At 37.4% G+C, this 22919-nt stretch overlaps 1 protein-coding gene across 1 annotated transcript; it reads left to right on the top strand.

Moving 5' to 3' along the window:
• Positions 1-463: 463 nt before the first annotated feature.
• smim29 (small integral membrane protein 29) lies at positions 464-21854 on the top strand. The gene is made up of 6 exons (XM_077217799.1): positions 464-581; positions 1619-1798; positions 4139-4164; positions 6971-7076; positions 18772-18848; positions 18943-21854. Exons 2-5 carry the CDS (start codon positions 1685-1687, stop codon positions 18838-18840), a joined length of 315 nt encoding a protein of 104 aa, XP_077073914.1. The 5' UTR covers positions 464-581; positions 1619-1684; the 3' UTR covers positions 18841-18848; positions 18943-21854.
• Positions 21855-22919: the final 1065 nt, after the last annotated feature.

Genomic DNA, 22919 nt, shown 5'->3' with positions numbered 1-22919 from the left:
GTTTTTAAGCTATTTTAAAGACGTGTGTTTTGCAATTCCTGATTACGTCGAGGTTTCATAAATTGAAAATATTGTTGTAAATATATAACAAAAATCTACTAATAATCTACTAATGTTATTGCAAAATCCCATACACAAATGCAAATAGAGCGGTGCTACAGCTTACACATTATTTATCAAATCCTTAAACCTGCAAATGAAATAATTACAAAGAATATCAGTCATAGAATAGCAGTTATATAATGTGTAGTATTGGTTTCACCTGTATTAACCTTTATGACGTGACGTGATATGACATGACATGACATGACATGATATGATATGATATTATATGATATGATATGATATGATATGATATGATATGATATGATATGATACAGTAGTATGATTTAATGCAGTGGCGACATCTGCTGATCAATATCGTGCATTGAATAACTCATCATAACTCCTCCCTCCAGCACCACCATAATCGTTTCCTTTTCATCGCAGGACTTGCTTCCCGTAAACACTGCCAGTGGGGGTTTAATGTCAGACAAACCCATGACTTGTGTTATAATAACTGGATCTGGAGTCGTCTTATAGTTAAGTGACACTCACTCTGCTCTTTTGACTGAATCAGGTGTGTTTACTTTAATGCCTCGATGGTGAAGTCTGACTGGTCATGATGTTTTCACGTGAGTCAGCAGACACCAGTGTTATTATTATTACCGCTCATAATTATCGCGACATTGATGATATCAGTGCTGGTCACCGTAATAATGCCACTACCGTTATGTAAACAAACGGGAGCAGATAATGTCATTGAATGCGTAGTTTTTCGCAAAGTCATGTGCGACATAAACGCTTTGCCGTTGTAAAATGTGTATTAAAGCAGTCTTCTGCTGGACGCTTTGTATTAAATCCAAATGTTAGACTTCCCTAATAGAGAGAAGTCGTGCGTTATGCAGATTATGTGGTATTAAAAGTATGTTGACATGTCAACGGCTCTATTTTGCTTATACAGAGCTTTAGAAAGGCTTTTTAGACAATTCACCCTTCACACATGCTACTTTGATATAGCCTATACTATATTCTTGTACGTTAAAGAATACCTCAAAAACACAGCATAATAACAATACAACATTAATGCTCATTAAATGCTCAAAACTCTTATTACGGCAATGGTGTATTATACTTAGCCTACATTATGGTAGTATTTGTTGTACTGCCTTTATGTATGTTGATTTAAATGTTGATAACAACAAACATTGGTTTTGCTGTATTACAGTAATGAGAAAAATGAAGATGCAACAAAAATCTTAAAGGAAATTAGAAAGGAAAAACCTATAAAACATAAGGGAATTGTCATTGGCACAGTGGGGGAAAGAATATGGTTCTAAAGCATTGAATCTTAAAATATCTCTATATAAACTTTTTCCCTTTTGATGTTGGAGTGAACGCTACACCCAGCGGTGCTGTAAACGGGAATGTTTATCAGCCCGATTAAAGAAACTTTAAAGTATGGCTGATTCAGCTAGTAGATAAAGTGTAAACGAGTCTGAAATGAAATGATGAACCCCTTTAGCTGTTTCCCAGCATTCCTCGTCCATGAATAAGTGTATTCTGGTGTGTTTCCCAGTGGTTCCCGGGGCCGAGAGAGCATGTGGGAGTCACATGCGTGCAGGAGAGCAGTGAAGGCCTCAGTATGAACAGCACCACTCCTCCTCCTCCTCCTCCTCCTCCTCCTCACGATGTGGCCGTCAGCTACGTGCTCGTGCCCTTCTTCCTCATCACTGTCATCGGGGTCCTGGCAGCAGTGGTATGAACACACACATCTGCACGCTCTCTCTTTGCTGTGCTGCTTCTGGGTGTTTCTCACTAGTGTGGGGGAGAAGGTGAAGGCGCACGATAATTTGATTGAGCCGATCATCCAAAAAAGACAAAAGGCCTTTATTCTGTTGTGAATGCGTGCGCAGCTGCATCTGCTTTAGGAAGCTCTTAATCAGGAAGTGATTGAATGTCAAATTCCTCCCTCAGATATCAGACCGATTATTAATCGATACATATTAAATAAGTGGCAAGAAGAGTGGAATATGTGCAAGAATAATAAGTTGTACATAACTCATCCGGGAATTACAAACATACTTTTTATCACTCTTAAAACTAGAGTTGATCAAGTGGTCTACACCAGATGTCGTATGGGTCACACAAGTTTGACCCATGTTTTTTTACTTAAAGATGAAGACCCAACTGTACGCGTGTTTTGTAAGATTCCCTTATCTTTCAAACGTATTGTCCTGGACTTAATACAAGCAGAATGCTCTTTATGAAGTTACTTCACTTAAGGACATATTTAATAAGATTATACCTGAGACGGTTTTGGATTTTTTATCATATGTTAATTCAAAGAATCTTGTATAATATGACTTGCTGTTTGTTTTTATTGTATTTAAATGATATTTCTATTTTTGTAATTAAATTTTTGGCCATGAAAATAGCTTTGAATGCTGACATGGCTTTAAATAAAATAATCTGAATCTGACATTATTACAGACATTGGCCCTCATTTATCAAAAGTGCGTACACCAAATTTCCAGCGTACACCCAAAACCACGGTGACTTTGATATTTATCAATATGGACGTTGGCGTACGGCACGCTCAAATGCTACGCCAGGTCAGGAGGTGGTGTACATGTACGCACGTTTTGAGTTAGTGCGGAAATGCGCAGAAAAACAATTCCTAACACCACAAAACGCACTGACAAACTAAAAGATATGAGGAGCTCTTTTCCAAAACGTTTATTTCTATTAATAAACTAGTGTTGTGTCTGCAAAGATGAAATTGATGATCACCATCTCCGTAGTGAACAGGCCTATAGAGAGAGTAGCCTATTTCTTTTCGTTTATAATTGTTTCGTTTAAAGACATTTCAAGCTTTCCTTATAGATATATTTCTCATGTCTGTGAGGCATATACTGAGTTTCGGTTAATTTGTGATGAGATGTGCTCCAGTTCACGTGCAATGCAAGGGACCGCGCCCGCGCCTCCATGTCATGACTCATGATTATATTGTCTGCTATTTGCTTCTTATTTATTAAATCTAGGAAATTGGTTGATGAAAAAAATATTAAAATTAAGATACAATTTATTCAAAACGAAATTCACTTTAAAGAAAGGCTTTCTACAAAACAAAACTTAATTAAGTGGCCAAAATCATGTCTGAGCATGTCTCCCGATATATTGCGCATCCTATCTTAGCCTATGTTCACTTTTCATAATCAATATAGATGGGGAAAAAATAACATTATTATTTTTTAACAAATATGAAACTAAATGCACTTAGTTAATGGCTACAACACGTAGCCTAATAGTAGGCCTGAATATTGTTATCATTACTTTTTTCAAGTTCGGCACGAATTACTATTAGCCTAAATGTGTTACTAAATCATTTGAATGTATTTTTAACATTGTTGTATTTAAGGACTGTATTTGTGTGTTATTTTTAAATTATTTGTTTTATGTGGTGGACAATATTGGAACGTGACATTGGAAATATTTATTTTATTTTTACTATTTAATTTATTTTACTATTTATTTTGTTTGGCATTTACTTATTTCATGCAGTTGCACTTATTTAATTTATATTAATTTATAGTATGAGTCCCTGATTATATGTTGCATGTTCTCTTGTTGTTGTTTTTGTTGTTGTTTTTTTAGACAAAAAATGGATGGATTTATAGCGTTTTGAAAAAAAATACAATTAACTTTGAATTTATCATCAACAATATTGTTGTTTGATTTAATAATAATTTTTCATGATGGTGATGGTCTCGATCTCCAGAGAAGTTTTTCCTCTTTGCCGTCTTCCGTGTGTCCATGGCGTAAAATGAGGGTGTGGGGGAAGCGGATACTTGAATATATAGGGGCGTGTTATTCTAATGACGATCGTTTTCAGCCGCGGCATTTATCAAGGGCAGGTATTGCGTACACCTGGATTTCAAAGGTACGCACAGCTTCATAAATCAGGCGGTGAGAGGAGTGTAAGCATAATCTTACGCCAACATATACGCCCGTTTCTACGCAAGAATGATAAATGAGGGCCAATGTGCTTTCGAGGCATTGTTTCTAGGAAATAATAATGTACCTTTTTGTTTTGTAGGTGATGTACATAAGGAGGAAACGGAGGTGAGTACACACACACACACACACACACACACACACACACACACACACACACACACACACACACACACACACACACACACACACACACACACACACACACACACACACACACACACTCCTGCACTCTTTGAAAGGCATGAGAAGAATGCACTGGCGTTCAAAAGTGTGGAATAATTACGATTTTTTTCAAATGTTTTTTGAAAGAAGTCGTTTCTGCTCATCAAGGCTGCATTTATTTGATCAAAAATACAGTAAAAACATTAATATTGTGAAATATTATTTACAATACAGATTGTTTCAAAGCAGCTTTACAGAGATAACAGGAAAATAATGCAACAAATTTGTTTCCGAAAGAAAACAGCGTCACAGTCCAGATGAAGTATGTTCAGTGATGGTTCATTTCTGTTGTAAAAAAGTTATTAATTTAGTTCATTTATATATATAGAAGAAAACCGTGATGTCATCGTCCAGCTCAGTTCATATATAATGGTGTCGATGCAGGAGGATCTATAATATTGTTGAATATTAAATCAAATGTCTCCAACTAAGCAATATGTTGCAAAGCATATGTTTAATATGTTGTAAAATATAATTTATTCCTGTCATTTAAAGCAATTTTTTAGCTTTATTATTCCAGTCTTCAGTGTCACATGATCCTTCAGAAATCATTCTCTTTTTTATTTTACAAAAATACAATGTGAGGAGAAAGAGAAAAAGACAACAAGAAAAAAGCAAAACACATGCTGCCAATGACTCAATGTAATCTGGAATTTACACGCTCAAAAATACAGAAATGAATACCTAAAATATAAAGTCATGCTTTACATGAATTCTTCCATAATAGCTGGTGTATCTAAATTCAACATATGTAAAAAATTAATATAAAATGTACTTCAATTTCTTATGAAAAAAATACATACAATGAAATGCAATGATTTATACATGTGTGCAACGACTAACTTCATTAACGTTTAAACGTAATGTTTGCAATCGTTAAGTGTATTTTCTTCGTTACGATGTCGATATATCAAGTGTCAAGTAAGTTTCATTCAGTGTTTCTCCTGTATTCTGATGTAATATTTCATACCCTATTGTCCCTCATAACCGGTCTTATAAAAAGCTTGATTATTACTAGTTTCACATGACACAGAAAGGTTGTGTGTAGGCTTTCAGAATACTCCCAGATCTTGCTCTTCCTCGATGGACATTTGCAAAATCTGACTTTAAAATGATTAAAATATAGTAAAATATAGTGATAAAATAGTAAAGGACTCGTACTCTTTCTTTCTACGGTAGCCTATTTTTTTCCTTTGCCATGTGTTCTAATACTACATTTAACCAGTGATTAATACTTGATAATTGTATCATTTTCCAATTTTGAAGAATAGCTTTCTTGGCAAATAGTAGAGCAATATAAACTAATTTGCCATAATGTGGTGCAGCATCTGCTCTTAATAAGCACATTATCCATAAGCGGAGAACGGTATCTTTTAATCTTAAGAACAATACACATATTCTCTGTAAACTCAGAGCAAACATTTTGACCAGAGGAACAATACCGTAAAGAATGGAGGTCTGTGTCCGGGCTAATGACGTTACATTGAACACAGATGGGCAAGTTAGAAACCCCCATTTTGTATTTATTTATTTTTTATTGTGTAATTATGTATTCTATGCATGGTCTTATATTCATACGTAGTAAATTAGAATTATTAATCAAAGAAAGCCTATTTTTACAGAGTCCACAAGTTGGGGTCAAGGTATACAGATACATCTGAATCACAATGTTCAGTGGATGGAGACAGCAAGTTGTCTTATAGTTATTTACATTTTTTTCTGAGTACAATAATCTTTATATATTTAGAAATCAATCTAATATGCTGGTTTGCTGCTCAGTTATTTTTGGTTCTCAAATATAATTAATGGTTCTTATGTTTATCAATGTTGAAAACAGTTTTTTCTGCTTAATATCTTTTTTTGGAAAAGGTGATGCATTCTTTAATGAATAGAAAGTTGAAAAGAAAAGACCTTATTTGAAATACAAATCTTTTTTTAACATTTTAAATGTCTTTACTGTCACTTTTGATCATTTGAATGCCTCCTTGCTGCAGGCTTGTGCACAATTCAGAATTGAATTGAGAATGACTCCTGAATTCCAGTTCAATTCTTGAATTTGAATTGATGTCAAAAATAGGATCTAGAATTACAATTAGAATTTGAACAAGTCAATTCAATTCAAATTCCAATTCATGAATTGATTGGAGGCCAATTCTGAAATTCTGAATTTTGCACAAGCCTGCCTTGCTGATTGTTTTAAATGTTACTTACCCCGCACCCTTGAATGATAGTGTATTGCAGTTTCCACAAACATATGAAACAGCATAACTGTTTTCAACATTGATAATAATAAGAAATATTTTTGATCATCAAATTCTCATATCAGAATGATCTCTGAAGGATCATGTGACACTGAAGACTGGAGTAACGATGCTGAAAATTCAGCTTTGCATCACTAGAACCAAGTTTTGTAGTAATATTTCACAATATTACTGATTTTTTCGCGGAATAAATGCAACCTTGGTGAGCATAAAGTTGTTTTTTTTAAAACATAAAAAAAAAATCTGAATTTTTCCAAAGTTTTGACTGCTAGTGTAGTTCACTCAAAAATGAGTAAACCCCTATGTTTTTGTTCTGTGAAACACAACAGTAGATATTTGGCAGAATGTCTGAGCCTCTGTTTGTAATATAAGTGCTGAAGGTCAGGATTAGCGTGTCTTTGCTGCGTGTGTGTCTGATGCACGTTTAGGATTGATCGACTGCGGCATCAGCTGCTTCCGGTCTACACGTATGACCCGACCGAAGAGCTGAACGAGGCCGAACAGGAAATTCTGTGGAAAGAGGAAGACACGAAGGTAATCCATCCTGTTATGACATGAAAAACACTGATGTTTAATGCTGACCCTCAGCAAGGACACAATAATCGATCAAAAGTGACATAAAAAGCCATTTATGGGCCTAATGTTATAAAAGATTTCTATTTAAAATAAATGCTGTTCTTTTGAACTTGCTATTTTACAAAGAATCATGAAAAAAAATCACAATTTCCACAAACGTATGAAGCAGCACAACTGTTTTTAACAATGATAACAATCTGAAATGTTTCTTGAGCATCAAATCCTCCTATTAGTGTGATTTCTGAAGGATCATGTCATTGGCTACGTACACACTGCAGCAAAACTCGGTAGTCAATTCAACTTTTAGCACTTATTAATGCTGTTCTGTACACACACACACTTCAGTAATTTACAACCACAAGCAAATTAACTCTTGTAAAATGCAGGTAGTGATAATTATTTAGGCGACTCACTGCTTTTTATATGCGCTCGTGATTCCTGAAACTTTACAGTGATCACAGGAATAAATTACACTTTACTATATATTCACGTAGAAAAATGTTATTTTAAATTGTAAGAATTGTTCACAATATTAGTGTTTTTATTTTATTTGTAATTAAATAAGTGAGCATAAGTATTTTTAAACAGTAGTTGTACTGGTACCATTGTGATAAAGTTAATAAAATGTTAAAATATTGTGCTCAGGTTTAAACAATAAACTGTCTCATTGCAGCAACAGTACCGCATACTTGACTTAAAGCACTGCAGAATTATTCTTTACAAAAACGGTCAACATCTGCTCAACTACAGCCAGGGATTGGTATTGTTAAGGTTTTAATGGTATTACCACTCTTACCGATACTGTGCTTATTGATCCGGTACTTTAACGGTATTCTCGTCAGTTATTTTTAATATATATTTTTTTATACAAAGTAGATAAACAAATTAAAACACAATTAACATTGCTTTATATTCTGAAATATAAAATAAATATCTATAGCTAAAGAAACAGCAATGTTTGAACAAACTAATATAAAACATCTATTTGTAAATGCACCAGTGTGCAGGCATTTTTCCTCTTTTATATATACTGTATATATAAATTAGGATGCAGTAAGAACAAGAACAAAGTACTAACAAATGGTCAAATAAAGACTGAATATACAATAAAACAAAGATATAAATGTAATACAGTGCTTTAATTTAACCTAAAGTCTACTAACATCAGATAAGTAATATGACCTATATAAGAAATCTAATGAAGTAATCAAATGTAAAATAACACTGCATAGTTTTCACTGTATTAATTGATATATTAATGTTTATTAATGCAGCTAAAGTTATTCATTCAGGAGTTGTGAGTAACTTTCTCTTTGCATTTTGTTGTTTGATTCACATTAATGGCGAATCATTAAGAGGCTGCTGCCCCTTTTAGTCTGCAAATAAAATAATACACATTATATTTTCTCCCAACTATTAATCCCCATTTAAGACATAAACTGTGTTTAAGGGAATACTCTCACTTTGACACATGTGTGTGTGTATTTTGATCGTTACATGCACATGACGCCTAAAATATAATGTTCTTGTCTAGTTGCGGTTCGCGGTCACACACAGAAAGCCGCCTTGAAGTTGGAAACTGCGTCTTTTGCGCGGATTATTGCACTTTTTAATATAAAATACATCAGCAATTTAGCATCAGTAGAGACTGTAGAGACAGTTTACAACAATCACAGATTCTAATTCTGACGTAAAGTTATTAATTATTATTAAAATCACATGTATATTACATATAACAGTTGGCAAGATAGAAATAGCAAGATAATGTCTATATAGCAATAATAAATAGTACTTGTATTTTATTTCTCTAGTACTGATATTTTCATGGTTACTAATACTAATACCTTCTTTGATATTTATCCCCGGGGCCGTTTAATAGCAGGTTTCGGTACCCATCCCTAACTACAGGTGTTGGACAATGAAACTGAAACACTGGCCAATATAGTGTTGGAGGAGGTTTCACACCTGTATGCGTGGCCTGACCAATCTTCAATGATTTTACATTCCATCAGTAAGAGCAGAGCGTGAAAGCCGAATTAGCAGAGCAAAAGCATAGTGAACATTAAATATTGCAATCCGCATAACATAATGGGAGACATGCCACACATCACAGTTCAAAAGAGGACAAATTGTTGGTGCGTGTCTCGCTGGCTCATCTGTGATCAGGACTGCAATATTGTAAATGTGTTAATGTTGGCATTGTGAACCACATCCAGCATACAGTAAGTAACTGTTGACTCCGGAGGAAGCTGTCTGAAAGGCATTTCCAGGTACTAACCCGGATTGTATCCAAAAAAAACATAAATCACTGCAGAATTAAATGTGCTCTTCCGTTTCCACTAAAACTGTTCGTCAGGATCTCCACAAAGTCAATATTCATGGTTGGGCTGCTATAGCCAGACCTTTGGTCACTCGTGTCAATGCCAAATGTGGGTTTCATTGGTGCCAACAGTGTAAATCTTAGGCTGTGGACAATGTGAAACATGTATTGTCCTCTTATGAGTCCATCGTCACTGTCTTTCCCACATCCGTGTGAGTTACGGTGTGGAGAAGAACCGAAGAGGCTGAACACCAGGACTGTTGCTGCGCAGAGTGAAGTCATGGCATTATATCATATAGATAAGAATATCATGGCATTCCCGACTGTGCCTGATGGACACGACACTGCCAAACCGCTCTGCAGGACCATGTGCTGCTAATGGCTAAATCGCTGTGCCCTGAAGGGGGTGTCGTGTATCAGCATGATAATTCACCAATACACACTGGTGTACAGAATGGTTTGATGAACATGAAAGTGAAGTTGGACATCTTCCATGGACTGTACAGTCTCCAGATCTATCAATTTTAGGAGCGAGTCAGTAAATGTTTTCCTCCACCAGCATCACATAGTGATTTCACTACTGTTCTGGAAGAGGAACGGCTCAGAATCCCTCAGGCCACTGTGAAAGACTTAAATCTGTCATTCCCAAGGTGAACTGATGCTGCATTGGCTTTATAAGGAGGCCCTACATCATACTAATAAATTATTGTGGTCTAAATCCAGGTGTTTCAGTTCCATCGCCCACATACAAAATACCACACAATGTTTGCTTTTGTTTGCTTTGGACAGCTATTAAAGGGCTTATGAACTGCATTGTTTTATAATGTTTCCTGTGGTGCACTTATAATGTTGGTATGATTTCTACATAGAAACATTTTTTTTTTTAAATAAAAGGCATTTTTCCTACCCTGATTTCAGCCCTCTGGTTTGAGCACTCTGTTTGAAGGGGTGTGTCTGTGTGGGACTCCAGTGTCAACGCCCACTGCTGTGATTGGCTGTGAGACTTCAGTGTAAACGCCCACTGCTGTGATTGGCTGTGAGACTCCAGTGTAAACGCCCACTGCTGTGATTGGCTGTGAGACTCCAGTGTAAACGCCCACTGCTGTGATTGGCTGTGAGACTCCAGTGTAAACGCCCACTGCTGTGATTGGCTGTGAGACTCCAGTGTAAACGCCCACTGCTGTGATTGGCTGTGAGACTCCAGTGTAAACGCCCACTGCTGTGATTGGCTGTGAGACTTCAGTGTAAACGCCCACTGCTGTGATTGGCTGTGAGACTCCAGTGTAAACGCCCACTGCTGTGATTGGCTGTGAGACTTCAGTGTAAACGCCCACTGCTGTGATTGGCTGTGAGACTTCAGTGTAAACGCCCACTGCTGTGATTGGCTGTGAGACTTCAGTGTAAACGCCCACTGCTGTGATTGGCTGTGAGACTCCAGTGTAAACGGCCACTGCTGTGATTGGCTGTGAGACTCCAGTGTAAACGCCCACTGCTGTGATTGGCTGTGAGACTCCAGTGTAAACGCCCACTGCTGTGATTGGCTGTGAGACTCCAGTGTAAACGCCCACTGCTGTGATTGGCTGTGAGACTCCAGTGTAAACGCCCACTGCTGTGATTGGCTGTGAGACTCCAGTGTAAACGCCCACTGCTGTGATTGGCTGTGAGACTCCAGTGTAAACGCCCACTGCTGTGATTGGCTGTGAGACTTCAGTGTAAACGCCCACTGCTGTGATTGGCTGTGAGACTCCAGTGTAAACGCCCACTGCTGTGATTGGCTGTGAGACTCCAGTGTAAACGCCCACTGCTGTGATTGGCTGTGAGACTTCAGTGTAAACACCCACTGCTGTGATTGGCTGTGAGACTTCAGTGTAAACCCCCACTGCTGTGATTGGCTGTGAGACTTCAGTGTAAACGCCCACTGGTGTGATTGGCTGTGAGACTTCAGTGTAAACGCCCACTGCTGTGATTGGCTCTGAGACTTCAGTGTAAACGCCCACTGCTGTGATTGGCTGTGAGACTCCAGTGTAAACGCCCACTGCTGTGATTGGCTGTGAGACTCCAGTGTAAACGCCCACTGCTGTGATTGGCTGTGAGACTCCAGTGTAAACGCCCACTGCTGTGATTGGCTGTGAGACTTCAGTGTAAACGCCCACTGCTGTGATTGGCTGTGAGACTTCAGTGTAAACGCCCACTGCTGTGATTGGCTGTGAGACTCCAGTGTCAACGCCCACTGGTGTGATTGGCTGTGAGACTTCAGTGTCAACGCCCACTGGTGTGATTGGCTGTGAGACTTCAGTGTAATCGCCCACTGCCGTGATTGGCTGTGAGACTCCAGTGTAAACGCCCACTGCTGTGATTGGCTGTGAGACTTCAGTGTAAACGCCCACTGCTGTGATTGGCTGTGAGACTCCAGTGTAAACACCCACTGCTGTGATTGGCTGTGAGACTCCAGTGTAAACGCCCACTGCTGTGATTGGCGGACAGCTTTACATATGAAGTAGCTAATATTACATGTGGAAAACTCTTGAAAGCATTTAGCATGTTTTTACTATTACTGCTCTCAAGGTTAACTTATCGTGTGAAGTGTTGCTTATAGCATTATATTCAGATCTATAGCATTATATTTAGATTGTGTGATGACATGTTGCAGTGATGATGAGCATGTAGCCGATTGCAGACATAAATGCAGTGTTCTCGTCATTGCAACTCGATTTCTCCACTCTAACTAATGCTTTCATCATAACTAACTGTGGTAAAATAGATATAAAATGGACTTTGCTATAGGGGGAGTTTTGGTGAGAGTCACTGATAAACTCACTCTTGTTTGATTGACAGCTCCAGTGATTGTAAAGGAAGCGTTCTTTGATCACTCTCTATATATAATTTAATCACAGTTTAAATAACAGATTGTTTTCATCCTACTAAGAAAACAATGTGAAGTTGACAGTTAAGTCACTCACTGTTTTGATTTACTGGCACATAGACAAAGAACCTCTGACTGTACATGAATCATTACATATCCAAAATCACTGGTCACTGATCAGGCATTAGAAATAACACAGTTACTTACATGTTGTGGCATTACCAGAGATGGGGGACTCGAGTCACATGACTTAACTCGAGTCTGACTCGAGTCGCAAATTTAAGGACTTGAGACTTGCTTGACTAAATTAAGAAAATTACTTGACTTGACTTTGACTTGAAATCCAATGACTCGAGACTTGACTTTACTTGAACTGTATGACTCGAAAATGACTTCATATACATTTTTATATAAATCATCGACATCGCAACATCAATTGATGAACAAAATGAAAGCAACGCAACCATTGACGCCAGTCATCAGATTCTGCGCGATTGCGTGACGCTGCACAGAAAAAACATACACCTCAGTGAGCGCGTTATTGGCGCTAAATACAAAAACATCTCCCAGCATCGTTTCTTTTTGGATATAAACACTAGAAATTGACCATATTCATACAAGAAGATTTAATGTACGCATAATAACTGGCAAGGGATATCGGACACGACCATCACCACCTCGAACTTCATTCACCACGTCTAAAAGTAAGCTATGGCTTGTTTAACCTGTTTGTTATAGTTAATTTGACTAACGTTAAATCTAGAGAGAATAGTGGTCAAAACAGCATGCCTCTTTATACAATATTATCTTTTCAAATATAGCTTAAGGCTGTCAATTGATTCAAATGATATTTAATGGTGGCATGTGTTTTGTAACGTGCATAAATTCACACAGACATTTGCCACAGTTTCTTTCAAATCATGCTTTAAAGCCAAATATGTCGCTCTTTCCAATGACGAAAAACAGCATAGAAAACTGTTAATGATGTATTGTCGTGTTTTATGTTTCTCTTGAAGCAGGGTCAGATGTTAGGCTTATCAGGGGGTTGGGGGGCAAAATGCGAGTGGAATTTGTACCCAAAATTCAAGATGTGGAAAAAATGTCCCTAGTTGCCTATGAGATATTTTTACATGTATAACATATGATATCAAAAAATATTTCCAGAATATTGGCGCGATTGCAAATGTGATAATGATTTTATACACCAGTTCAGTAAACAAAGAGTGAATATTGTGGTGTGACATTTTAGATGTAATATTGTAAATATTCTCTGTTTTTGCTCTATTTCTCCAATGACAATAGTTCCAAACACGCCACAGAAAAAGAGATGTAGGCTACTTATCCGAACAAATCCAGGGTTTTTGTGATTCAGTGACCTAGTTGCTTAGTTCCAGAATGAATCTGCCGCTTCGAACGATTCAGTTGAATGAATGTTTCTATGACTCGCTCATTAAGACGGTGATTTGGCGCCACCCACTGGCGGTTTTAATTTCATAATTAAAAAAATATAATTTATTATTTTTAGCATCTAATTTTTTCTATATTAAAATGATTATATTTAATATATAAAATATAATTATTTATAATATAACATTATTTATGGTGTTGTAATTGCAGTGTAAATGCATGGTTAGAAAAAAAATGGTTAGAACATAGCTAGAAAAAAATGCCCCTGGAAATCAATTTAAGGGGTCAAATATGGGCTATTAATGGGAAAGTTAATGTCTTGCATAATACAAATATATAAGCAAAGTTAAACATATGACATATTCTATAAAACCAATATAATTAATGCATCACACTTGTGAATTTACCTCCAAATGTATTATCTTCAACATGTTTCATATAATTGTTTTTATAATAATAATAATTCCAAATTTTGATAATCATAAATGCATGCTGCAATAAATTATATGAATATTATTAATATTACAATATAAAAGTATAAGAAAGATAAATAAATAAGGTTGAGGCCAATATAAAAAAAAATCTGTTTGGTATTGTAACTTGACTTGGACTTGACTTGACCCTTAGCAGGACTCGACTTGACTTGATTGAAGTGAACCATTGACTTGACTTGACTTGACTTGACTTGACTTGGTTGTGTGTACTGCGACTTGTTGACTTGCTTGAGACTTGAACATGTGTGACTTACTCCCACCTCTGGGCATTACTGTCGAGTCATATCATAAAAGTATTTTTGCAAAGCCTGCACCGAAATTGCGACTGATTTACGACTGAATATAAATAAATAATGCTCAACTAAGACATTCATATTGTTGAAAATAAATAACCACACTTTTTGCTTTAGGATCCTTTGGAAGGTAATGTTACTTTTAGTCCATTGATCCAATGATTGCTCTTCTCTCATCGTCATCTGCACACGCCAGTGGGAGGGGCCAAAGTTGCGTTGAGGAAGTAGGCGTCGATGATCTTCTGCAGAGGCGGTCTTTCACCTATCTATTAGTTTCCAGGACGAGTCGTTCTCTGGGCTTGGTTACAATAAAAGCTGTTTTTGGACTAACAAGGAAGTTTTCAGTTCTGAAACCTACAGGATATTCTTATAGTATGATGACCTCATATATGCCAAAAGCTCAAGGAAAATATCATGAACCCTTAAATTATAAATGAGAAAATGTCTAATAAGTGATCCAAGCATTAAGAAAGCTCCTATAAACATTTTAAATAAAGGTATCTTATATCTGGTCATTTGACCTATAATTCATAACACCCCTCAGTTCAGATTCTCCTCTTAATTCTCCTCATTGGTACATAACAGACATCTTCAGTAAAGTTTCTGAATCCATGAGAATTCCTACATACATGAACGAAAGCAAATGAGCCCTGCCGGACGAGAAAACATTTCACCCTCTGACTCTGTCCTTTTATTTGAGCGAATATAAGAAAACGTCGCAATGCCTGGAGGGGGAAATGAATCGCCGCTATAGGGGATGCAGACACATGTACCGGATTCCTCCTCGGAGGGATTGGAGGGCTCAATAAAAACTGAAAACCCAATTTCTTGGTGGTGGAAAAGGACTCTAGCATCACAGAGATAGAGGAGACCTTCAGGAGTTTGCTTGGCATCATCCTCATCAACCAGTTCATTAAGTTCATACACCCATGGAGTCACAGTCTGGCCTGGGCAGATGCAAGAGGAAACATGGTTTATTTGTTCTCATCCATCTTGCTGAAGAAAGATTATATAATGATGTGTTGTTAATGTGGTGCTCTGTGATGTGTGTTTCGCCATTCCCGAAGTTTGAAGAGGAGGAAATTGTTTGTAACCGCTCCTAATCATAAATGTTTAAATTATAAACAATATTATTTACAATATATATATATAAGAAAGACATGCATTAATTTACCCATTGTGTAAGAGACATTGTATATTGCAAGAAATAAAGTTAAATGAATTTCTTATAAATACTGTCCCTTCAAATATTTAAGCTCTGGAATGTCTTTCGTTTCAAAGCTGATAATATTGGATTGCAGAACCACCGTTCAATAATTGACCTCTTACAAATCTGTCTCAAAACTGGACATTTTTAGATCATGTATATCTGTAACTGTAATACAATGGGCTAGAAATGCACGTTTTGCCATTGTGTTGGTTGACACGTTGAGCTGTACACAGTGTGATGTCATTAACATATGTTAGCTTACATCTTCAGAACTGTGAATTGCAGTTTATTAAAAGTAATGAAGTCTGACACTCAAAAAGTAAATTGATAAATAAGATGCATGTGTGAATAAATAAGTAAGAGTGATTAAATATTACATTTAATTCAGTATTTATTTAGTTATATTTTAGAAATGTTGAATAAAGTATTTGCACCTGCATGGCAAATGGTGTTTTACACCAAGAAGTTTAGCAACAGAAAACCAAGTCTACTCTGCTCTGATTGGTCAGATGACCCAGTCTGTTGTGATTGGTCTACTCTGCTCTGATTGGTCAGATGACCCAGTCTGTTGTGATTGGTCTACTCTGCTCTGATTGGTCAGATGACCCAGTCTGTTGTGATTGGTCTACTCTGCTCTGATTGGTCAGATGACCCAGTCTGTTGTGATTGGTCTACTCTGCTCTGATTGGTCAGATGACCCAGTCTGTTGTGATTGGTCTACTCTGCTCTGATTGGTCAGATGACCCAGTCTGTTGTGATTGGTATACTCTGCTCTGATTGGTCAAATGACCCAGTCTGTTGTGATTGGTCTACTCTGCTCTGATTGGTCAGATGGCTCAGTCTGTTGTGATTGATCTACTCTGCTCTGATTGGTCAGATGACCCAGTCTGTTGTGATTGGTATACTCTGCTCTGATTGGTCAGATGACCCAGTCTGTTGTGATTGGTCTACTCTGCTCTGATTGGTCAGATGACCCAGTCTGTTGTGATTGGTATACTCTGCTCTGATTGGTCAGATGACCCAGTCTGTTGTGATTGGTCTACTCTGCTCTGATTGGTCAGATGGCTCAGTCTGTTGTGATTGATCTACTCTGCTCTGATTGGTCAGATGACCCAGTCTGTTGTGATTGGTATACTCTGCTCTGATTGGTCAGATGACCCAGTCTGTTGTGATTGGTCTACTCTGCTCTGATTGGTCAGATGACCCAGTCTGTTGTGATTGGTATACTCTGCTCTGATTGGTCAGATGACCCAGTCTGTTGTGATTTCTCTACTCTGCTCTGATTGGTCAGATGACCCAGTCTGTTGTGATTGGTCTACTCTGCTCTGATTGGTCAGATGACCCAGTCTGTTGTGATTGGTATACTCTGCTCTGATTGGTCAGATGACCCAGTCTGTTGTGATTTCTCTACTCTGCTCTGATTGGTCAGATGACCCAGTCTGTTGTGATTTCTCTTCTCTGCTCTGATTGGTCAGATGACCCAGTCTGTTTGTTGTGATTGGTCTACTCTGCTCTGATTGGTCAGATGACCCAGTCTGTTTGTTGTGATTGGTCTACTCTGCTCTGATTGGTCAGATGACCCAGTCTGTTGTGATTGGTCTTCTCTGCTCTGATTGGTCAGATGACCCAGTCTGTTGTGATTGGTCTACTCTGCTCTGATTGGTCAGATGACCCAGTCTGTTGTGATTGGTATACTCTGCTCTGATTGGTCAGATGACCCAGTCTGTTGGGATTGGTCTACTCTGCTCTGATTGGTCAGATGACCCAGTCTGTTGTGATTGGTCTACTCTGCTCTGATTGGTCAGATGGCCCAGTCTGTTGTGATCGGTCTACTCTGCTCTGATTGGTCAGATGACCCAGTCTGTTGTGATTGGTCTACTCTGCTCTGATTGGTCAGATGACCCAGTCTGTTGTGATTGGTCTACTCTGCTCTGATTGGCGAGATGGTCCAGTCTGTTGTGATTGGTCTACTCTGCTCTGATTAGCCAGATGACCCAGTCTGTTGTGATTGGTCTACTCTGCTCTGATTGGTCAGATGGTCCAGTCTGTTGTGATTGGTCTACTCTGCTCTGATTGGTCAGATGACCCAGTCTGTTGTGATTGGTCTACTCTGCTCTGATTAGTCAGATGATCCAGTCTGTTGTGATTGGTATACTCTGCTCTGATTGGTCTGATGACCCAGTCTGTTGTGATTGGTATACTCTGCTCTGATTGGTCAGATGACCCAGTCTGTTGTGATTGGTCTACTCTTCTCTGATTGGTCAGATGGCCCAGTCTGTTATGATTGGTCTACTCTGCTCTGATTGGTCAGATGGTCCAGTCTGTTGTGATTGGTCTATTCTGCTCTGATTGGTCAGATGACCCAGTCTGTTGTGATTGGTCGAAGGCCCACAGAGTGTGTCAGACACTAAACGCTCATTATCATATCTGAATCTTTACTTTTTGCACAGTGATATGAACAGTAACATGGCATCGGTTTTATTGTATTAATTCCAGCCCGAGTCCTCATCATTTTGAAGTGCATCAAAGTGGATTTGCTTTGGCAGCACAGAAAACAGCATCACCTCGACATGAACACGTCAACACGAACCAAACTCTTCCAGTCTCAGCTGAGGGTCAAAGTAGACATTGTTCGCAGACAGCTAATGAAGACACTTGGCTGGCTTTATGCAAATGTGTTACAAACATAGGCATGATTGTGCCGGAAGTAAGACTACTGACGGATTACTGACGGCTCGTTTCAGGCAGTTCAGAATCGCTTCTTCCTTTTGGGAGACAATAGCTCCATTTATCTGCACTATGATTTTTGAAACATTGCAGACATTCACAAACAGCTATAAACACACTACATGACAGGTAATATCTGAAAAAGCATAATAGGGAACTTTAAGAAAAAGGAATATCAAATGTTTCAGACCTACGACATCCAGAGTGGATTTACACATATTTCCAAATATTTACACCTGGTCTCATGATGTAATGTTCTGGTGTAATAAACCCTTTAATCCCAGTCAATGTAATAAGCCACATTAAAATATAAGCAGCTTTCTTTTTTTGTATTTGCAGGTGGTCCAGGGTTGGATGAGGACCTATCAACAGCGCAGACCCTTGCTTTCAAAGAATCCTGATGCATGATAATAAAGGTTTGCCACCAAAACTACTTTACATTTTGGTGATTCTCTTAATCTGGTCAATAATTAGTCACTTCATATGTTGTCTCATCATTCTGTATTGCAGATTCACAAGATGGACAATTTTGAGCAATACGCTACTGTCTTTTCCTGGGCGGTTTGAAGCGATGAGCCTAGAAGAGCTTTAGTGAAATGAGAAATGACTCAAGTGTTGGGTTCATACTTGTTCACCTCAGGTCTCCTCTTGCAAATATAGTCCATTTAAAGTGCAGCTTATCACTGTTACAATCAATTTATTTATTTTAATTTTATGTATTTTGCTGATATTCTGTGCTATTAAATCCTCGTGAGAGCTGTTTGTTTGACTGAGTAACGCATGAATGTGATTGCTCGCTGTGAGTTAACCAAGACCCAACTAGGTCATCGTGCTAAACTAGCACAGCACTCAAAAAACAGTTTTTTTATTCTCCAAGCAAACTAGTTTGTCAGCTTGTTTAAAGCATGTTGCCACCATATGTTTCTTACGCTGGATGCACTCATGCTCCGGGAAATTCACCTGCATTATATTTGAACTTACCAGAAGGAGAAAGTGCTAAATTAAGTAGTTAAACATCGTCTTCATTTACTCACCTTCATGTTGTTCCAAACCTGTATCTTTTTCTTTCTTCTCTGGACTACAAGAGAAGATATTTTGAAGAATGATGGAGTCCAAACAACATTGGTCTCCAATAAATTTCATTGTAGACAAAAAAAAAAAAGTTTAGTTTATGTCATAATTTTACGAAACCATTCTTTGTAACATGGGCAAAAGCAGTGAAGTCTTTTTCAAAATGGGTTAATTACATCCACTTCTCTATAGTAGTTGTTGGTTGGAAAGGGAAATGAAGTTAAAGCATTTTTTTCAACCAACAAACACACAGTAATTGCTAATGTTAGTCGGAAGCAGAAGCAAAAGTTGTTCTCATTCTAGAGAGCATTTTATTGGACAAAAATGTGAATATGCCCGTGAGTGCAAGATGAGTCATCAATATTTTCTGGCCTGTTTTGATGGAAAAATGTACACATCTTGCATATCTTATCAAACACATATATCCTCATAGGTTATTTTGTCAACTTTTGGAAATACAATTGTATAGAGATGTCCTCAAAGCTAACGGATATGTAATCACAAATTTTGTTTTTATGCATTCTTCTTTGGCTGTGTGTGCAGTCGGAAAAACTGATGGTTAACTGTGCAATGTGACGCAAGAAGTGTGCGAGTGAATCTGGCTAGGGTTTTGTATTTATTTATTTATTATTTTCATTTTGAAGTTCCACTGAAATCAACTGATATTATCAAGGAGTTTACTGTGAAAGCTTGTTTCCTCCATGGAATAAAATATAAAAAAGGTAATTGTGACTTTTTATCTCACAATTTTCCTTCTCTCAATTGCGAGTTTATGATAAAAAGTCAGTTTATATCTCGCCACTCCAGAGGTTTCCATTACTTGAGTGAAAGTTCAAAAGACAGATTTTTACTTAAGTAAAAGTACAGAAGTACTTGCTTTTAAAAGTACTTGTGCATCAAAAGTAATTACATTTTTTCCTGTCAACACATTGTTGCATTTATGAATGCAGGCTGTGCCATCATGGTGGTTTAAGCCAGTCAGTGATGCTCCATGCTAGCATACGACTATCTTGTACAAAGCTCTTTTCAAAGTCGAAAACATACTAGAAAAGAAAGGTTTCTACATTGTGTTTATTTTGCAAGATTATGCTAAAACATCTGAAAGGACTTAATTTAACGTTATTAGCCCAACTACGTTTTTGCATGCTAACTAACGTCATTGTTGTTGAACCTTACCTATGTGTTAGTGGTGTATCCACAAGGCTATGGCAATTGGCTGGGCAAATCTATAAAAAAAATGATTCTACCGACCATACTTCATTCCAGTGTTAATTTTGACAGCAAATTTAGATTTAATTTGAGTCATCTGAATTGTTTTAGTTTCAGTCTAGTTAAAATTTTAGACTAAATATACAGTAGATTTAGTCGACTAAAATCGAATGGGTTTAGTTCAAAACTCATTATATAGTCTACTTCTGGAGAAAACATGTTAATATGAATGATATTAAGGTTTGAACATGCAATACAGACAGATTTAACTACTGTGACATATAACAATAGTCTTTATTCATCTTAAAAAGTAAATACAACGGCACTTCTCATAAAGAAACAAGAACATGGCCTTCTTTTTACAACTTGCCTACAACATTTTTCATTCTTTCAAGCAGACACTTATTTGTATAAATTAAATATAGATTAACCCTTATGAAAGCTATTAAAGTTATTCAGTCAAGAACATTGAGTCTTTTGTTGTTTGATTACATTAATGATTTATTAGGCTGCTTTTACTTTAAGACCGGATGCACGGATCCAGTACAGATACACATCCGATATTCTCTCGACTGTTTACGCTCACTGAAGACATACTCCACTGTGTTTACGTGAATACCACAAAAAACGGTCTGAGTAGAGCTCTCTTTTTTCACATTTATGCATATCTGCTCGTCTCTTTCTCCCAGACATTTACATTTTTCCATCTCATGCAGGACATCAGTTCTGACTGGATCTCGTCCCAAAAAGTCCCTCCCTAACATTTTCATCTCGTTTTTATTAATTTATGAAAATGTCAATAGATTTTTGTCATAGTTTATGACCAAACTGGTTTTATTCAGTCTCGTTTTTGTCAATGAAAATATGTTGTTGTGAAAATTATGACAAAAATTATTTGTCAATGCAATTATCACTGCTTCATACTGTAAGTTTAGCTCTAAAAGCCCAGAAAATTCCCATTTCAACAGAAATTAAAAGTTTACGTGCCCCAATATGCTCCCGTAGATTAGACGGCAAATCGCGTTTCTTCCATTTTGCCATCAACGGATCAGTGTTCAATTTTTTTTTAAAACCTGGGAAATCATTGAACTTTACGTGACCCTACAAGAGTGATTACTGATAGGCTAGCTGCAAAAAAACAATCGCTTTAAAGAAGCAACAAATCATCCACTGACTTTCAAAGCTGCAACTCTCAACTCGAGGACCTTGATGGAAATATTGGAGTGAAAAGTATGATATTTGTCTCACAAATATAGTGAAGTTAAAGTCATACGTTTCCAAATATATATATATATATATATATATATGCTATATACTCAAAAAAGTGTACTTAAGTACAGCACTCAAGTAAATGTACTTCGTTACGGTCCACCTCTCCACAACTCTGACTTTATTTCCTGCGATTGCGAATCGCATTTGTGGCGGAGACAAGCTTCCATATTTTACAGTCCGGTGCTTGGTTGTTAAATATCAAATGGTTCTATCGAATATTTCTTCCATTAATCATTGATCAATCTGTTCTGTGTATCCTGAAATCCAGCACCTAGTGGCACATGACAGGAATGCTCTAATATCGAGTTGGTTGACTGCGGAAAGCCTAGTTGAAGTCAAGGGAAAGGATGTGACATGACTTCTGCTTTCTCCAAGTTTACTTGACAAACTTGCTCATATCAGGCAGGCAAACAGTGAAGACATGCAGCCAACTTTAAACACGATTCACCGGTCATCAACCCTGCTTCTAGGGACACACTTTCCTCCAGAGTGCTTCTGCACACCGGTGTGTTTTCAGACCATCCTGAAGAGCTGGTTCAGATGTGTTTGAGCTGAAGTCTGGAGACTGGCCTATTATCTTTACTTCAATCACTGGAACTGGAATCAATCTATAGAGAAAACACTCAGAGCCGTTTCTAGTCAATTAAACAGTTGAGTTCGCTTATATTTCCAGGTTTTTCATGTCCATTGGAAGAGTTTTAATTTAAGATGCTATATGTACTTGCACATTCAGTTCCATTGATGTATTTTTGTTGAACTTCTATTAAAACTACTGTTGTTACAACATCTGCATGAATTCTTCAGTCATTGACAGCAACATGCAGCATAAAAGCATGTTTCACTTCCAGCAAGGTTTTGAAGCAAAGCATTTATCTTTATTCAAATGAACAGTGACATTCATGCTGCAATGCAGAACTCTTAAAAACAAGTTACAG

Source organism: Siphateles boraxobius, unplaced genomic scaffold (assembly GCF_051911475.1).
Source record: "Siphateles boraxobius isolate OS27281-9 unplaced genomic scaffold, OSU_SipBor_1 76, whole genome shotgun sequence".
NCBI lineage: Eukaryota > Metazoa > Chordata > Actinopteri > Cypriniformes > Leuciscidae > Siphateles > Siphateles boraxobius.
Note: the sequence above shows the minus strand (reverse complement) of the source record. Positions and strands in the feature narration are given on the sequence as shown.

Bases quoted from the DNA above. Each gene is read 5' to 3' on its own strand.
- smim29 (XM_077217799.1), top strand. From the start codon at position 1,685: ATGAACAGCACCACTCCTCCTCCTCCTCCTCCTCCTCCTCCTCACGAT. The intron at 1,799-4,138 runs GTATGAACACAC...TTTGTTTTGTAG, and splicing joins TCGGGGTCCTGGCAGCAGTG to GTGATGTACATAAGGAGGAA. The intron at 4,165-6,970 runs GTGAGTACACAC...ATGCACGTTTAG, and splicing joins TACATAAGGAGGAAACGGAG to GATTGATCGACTGCGGCATC.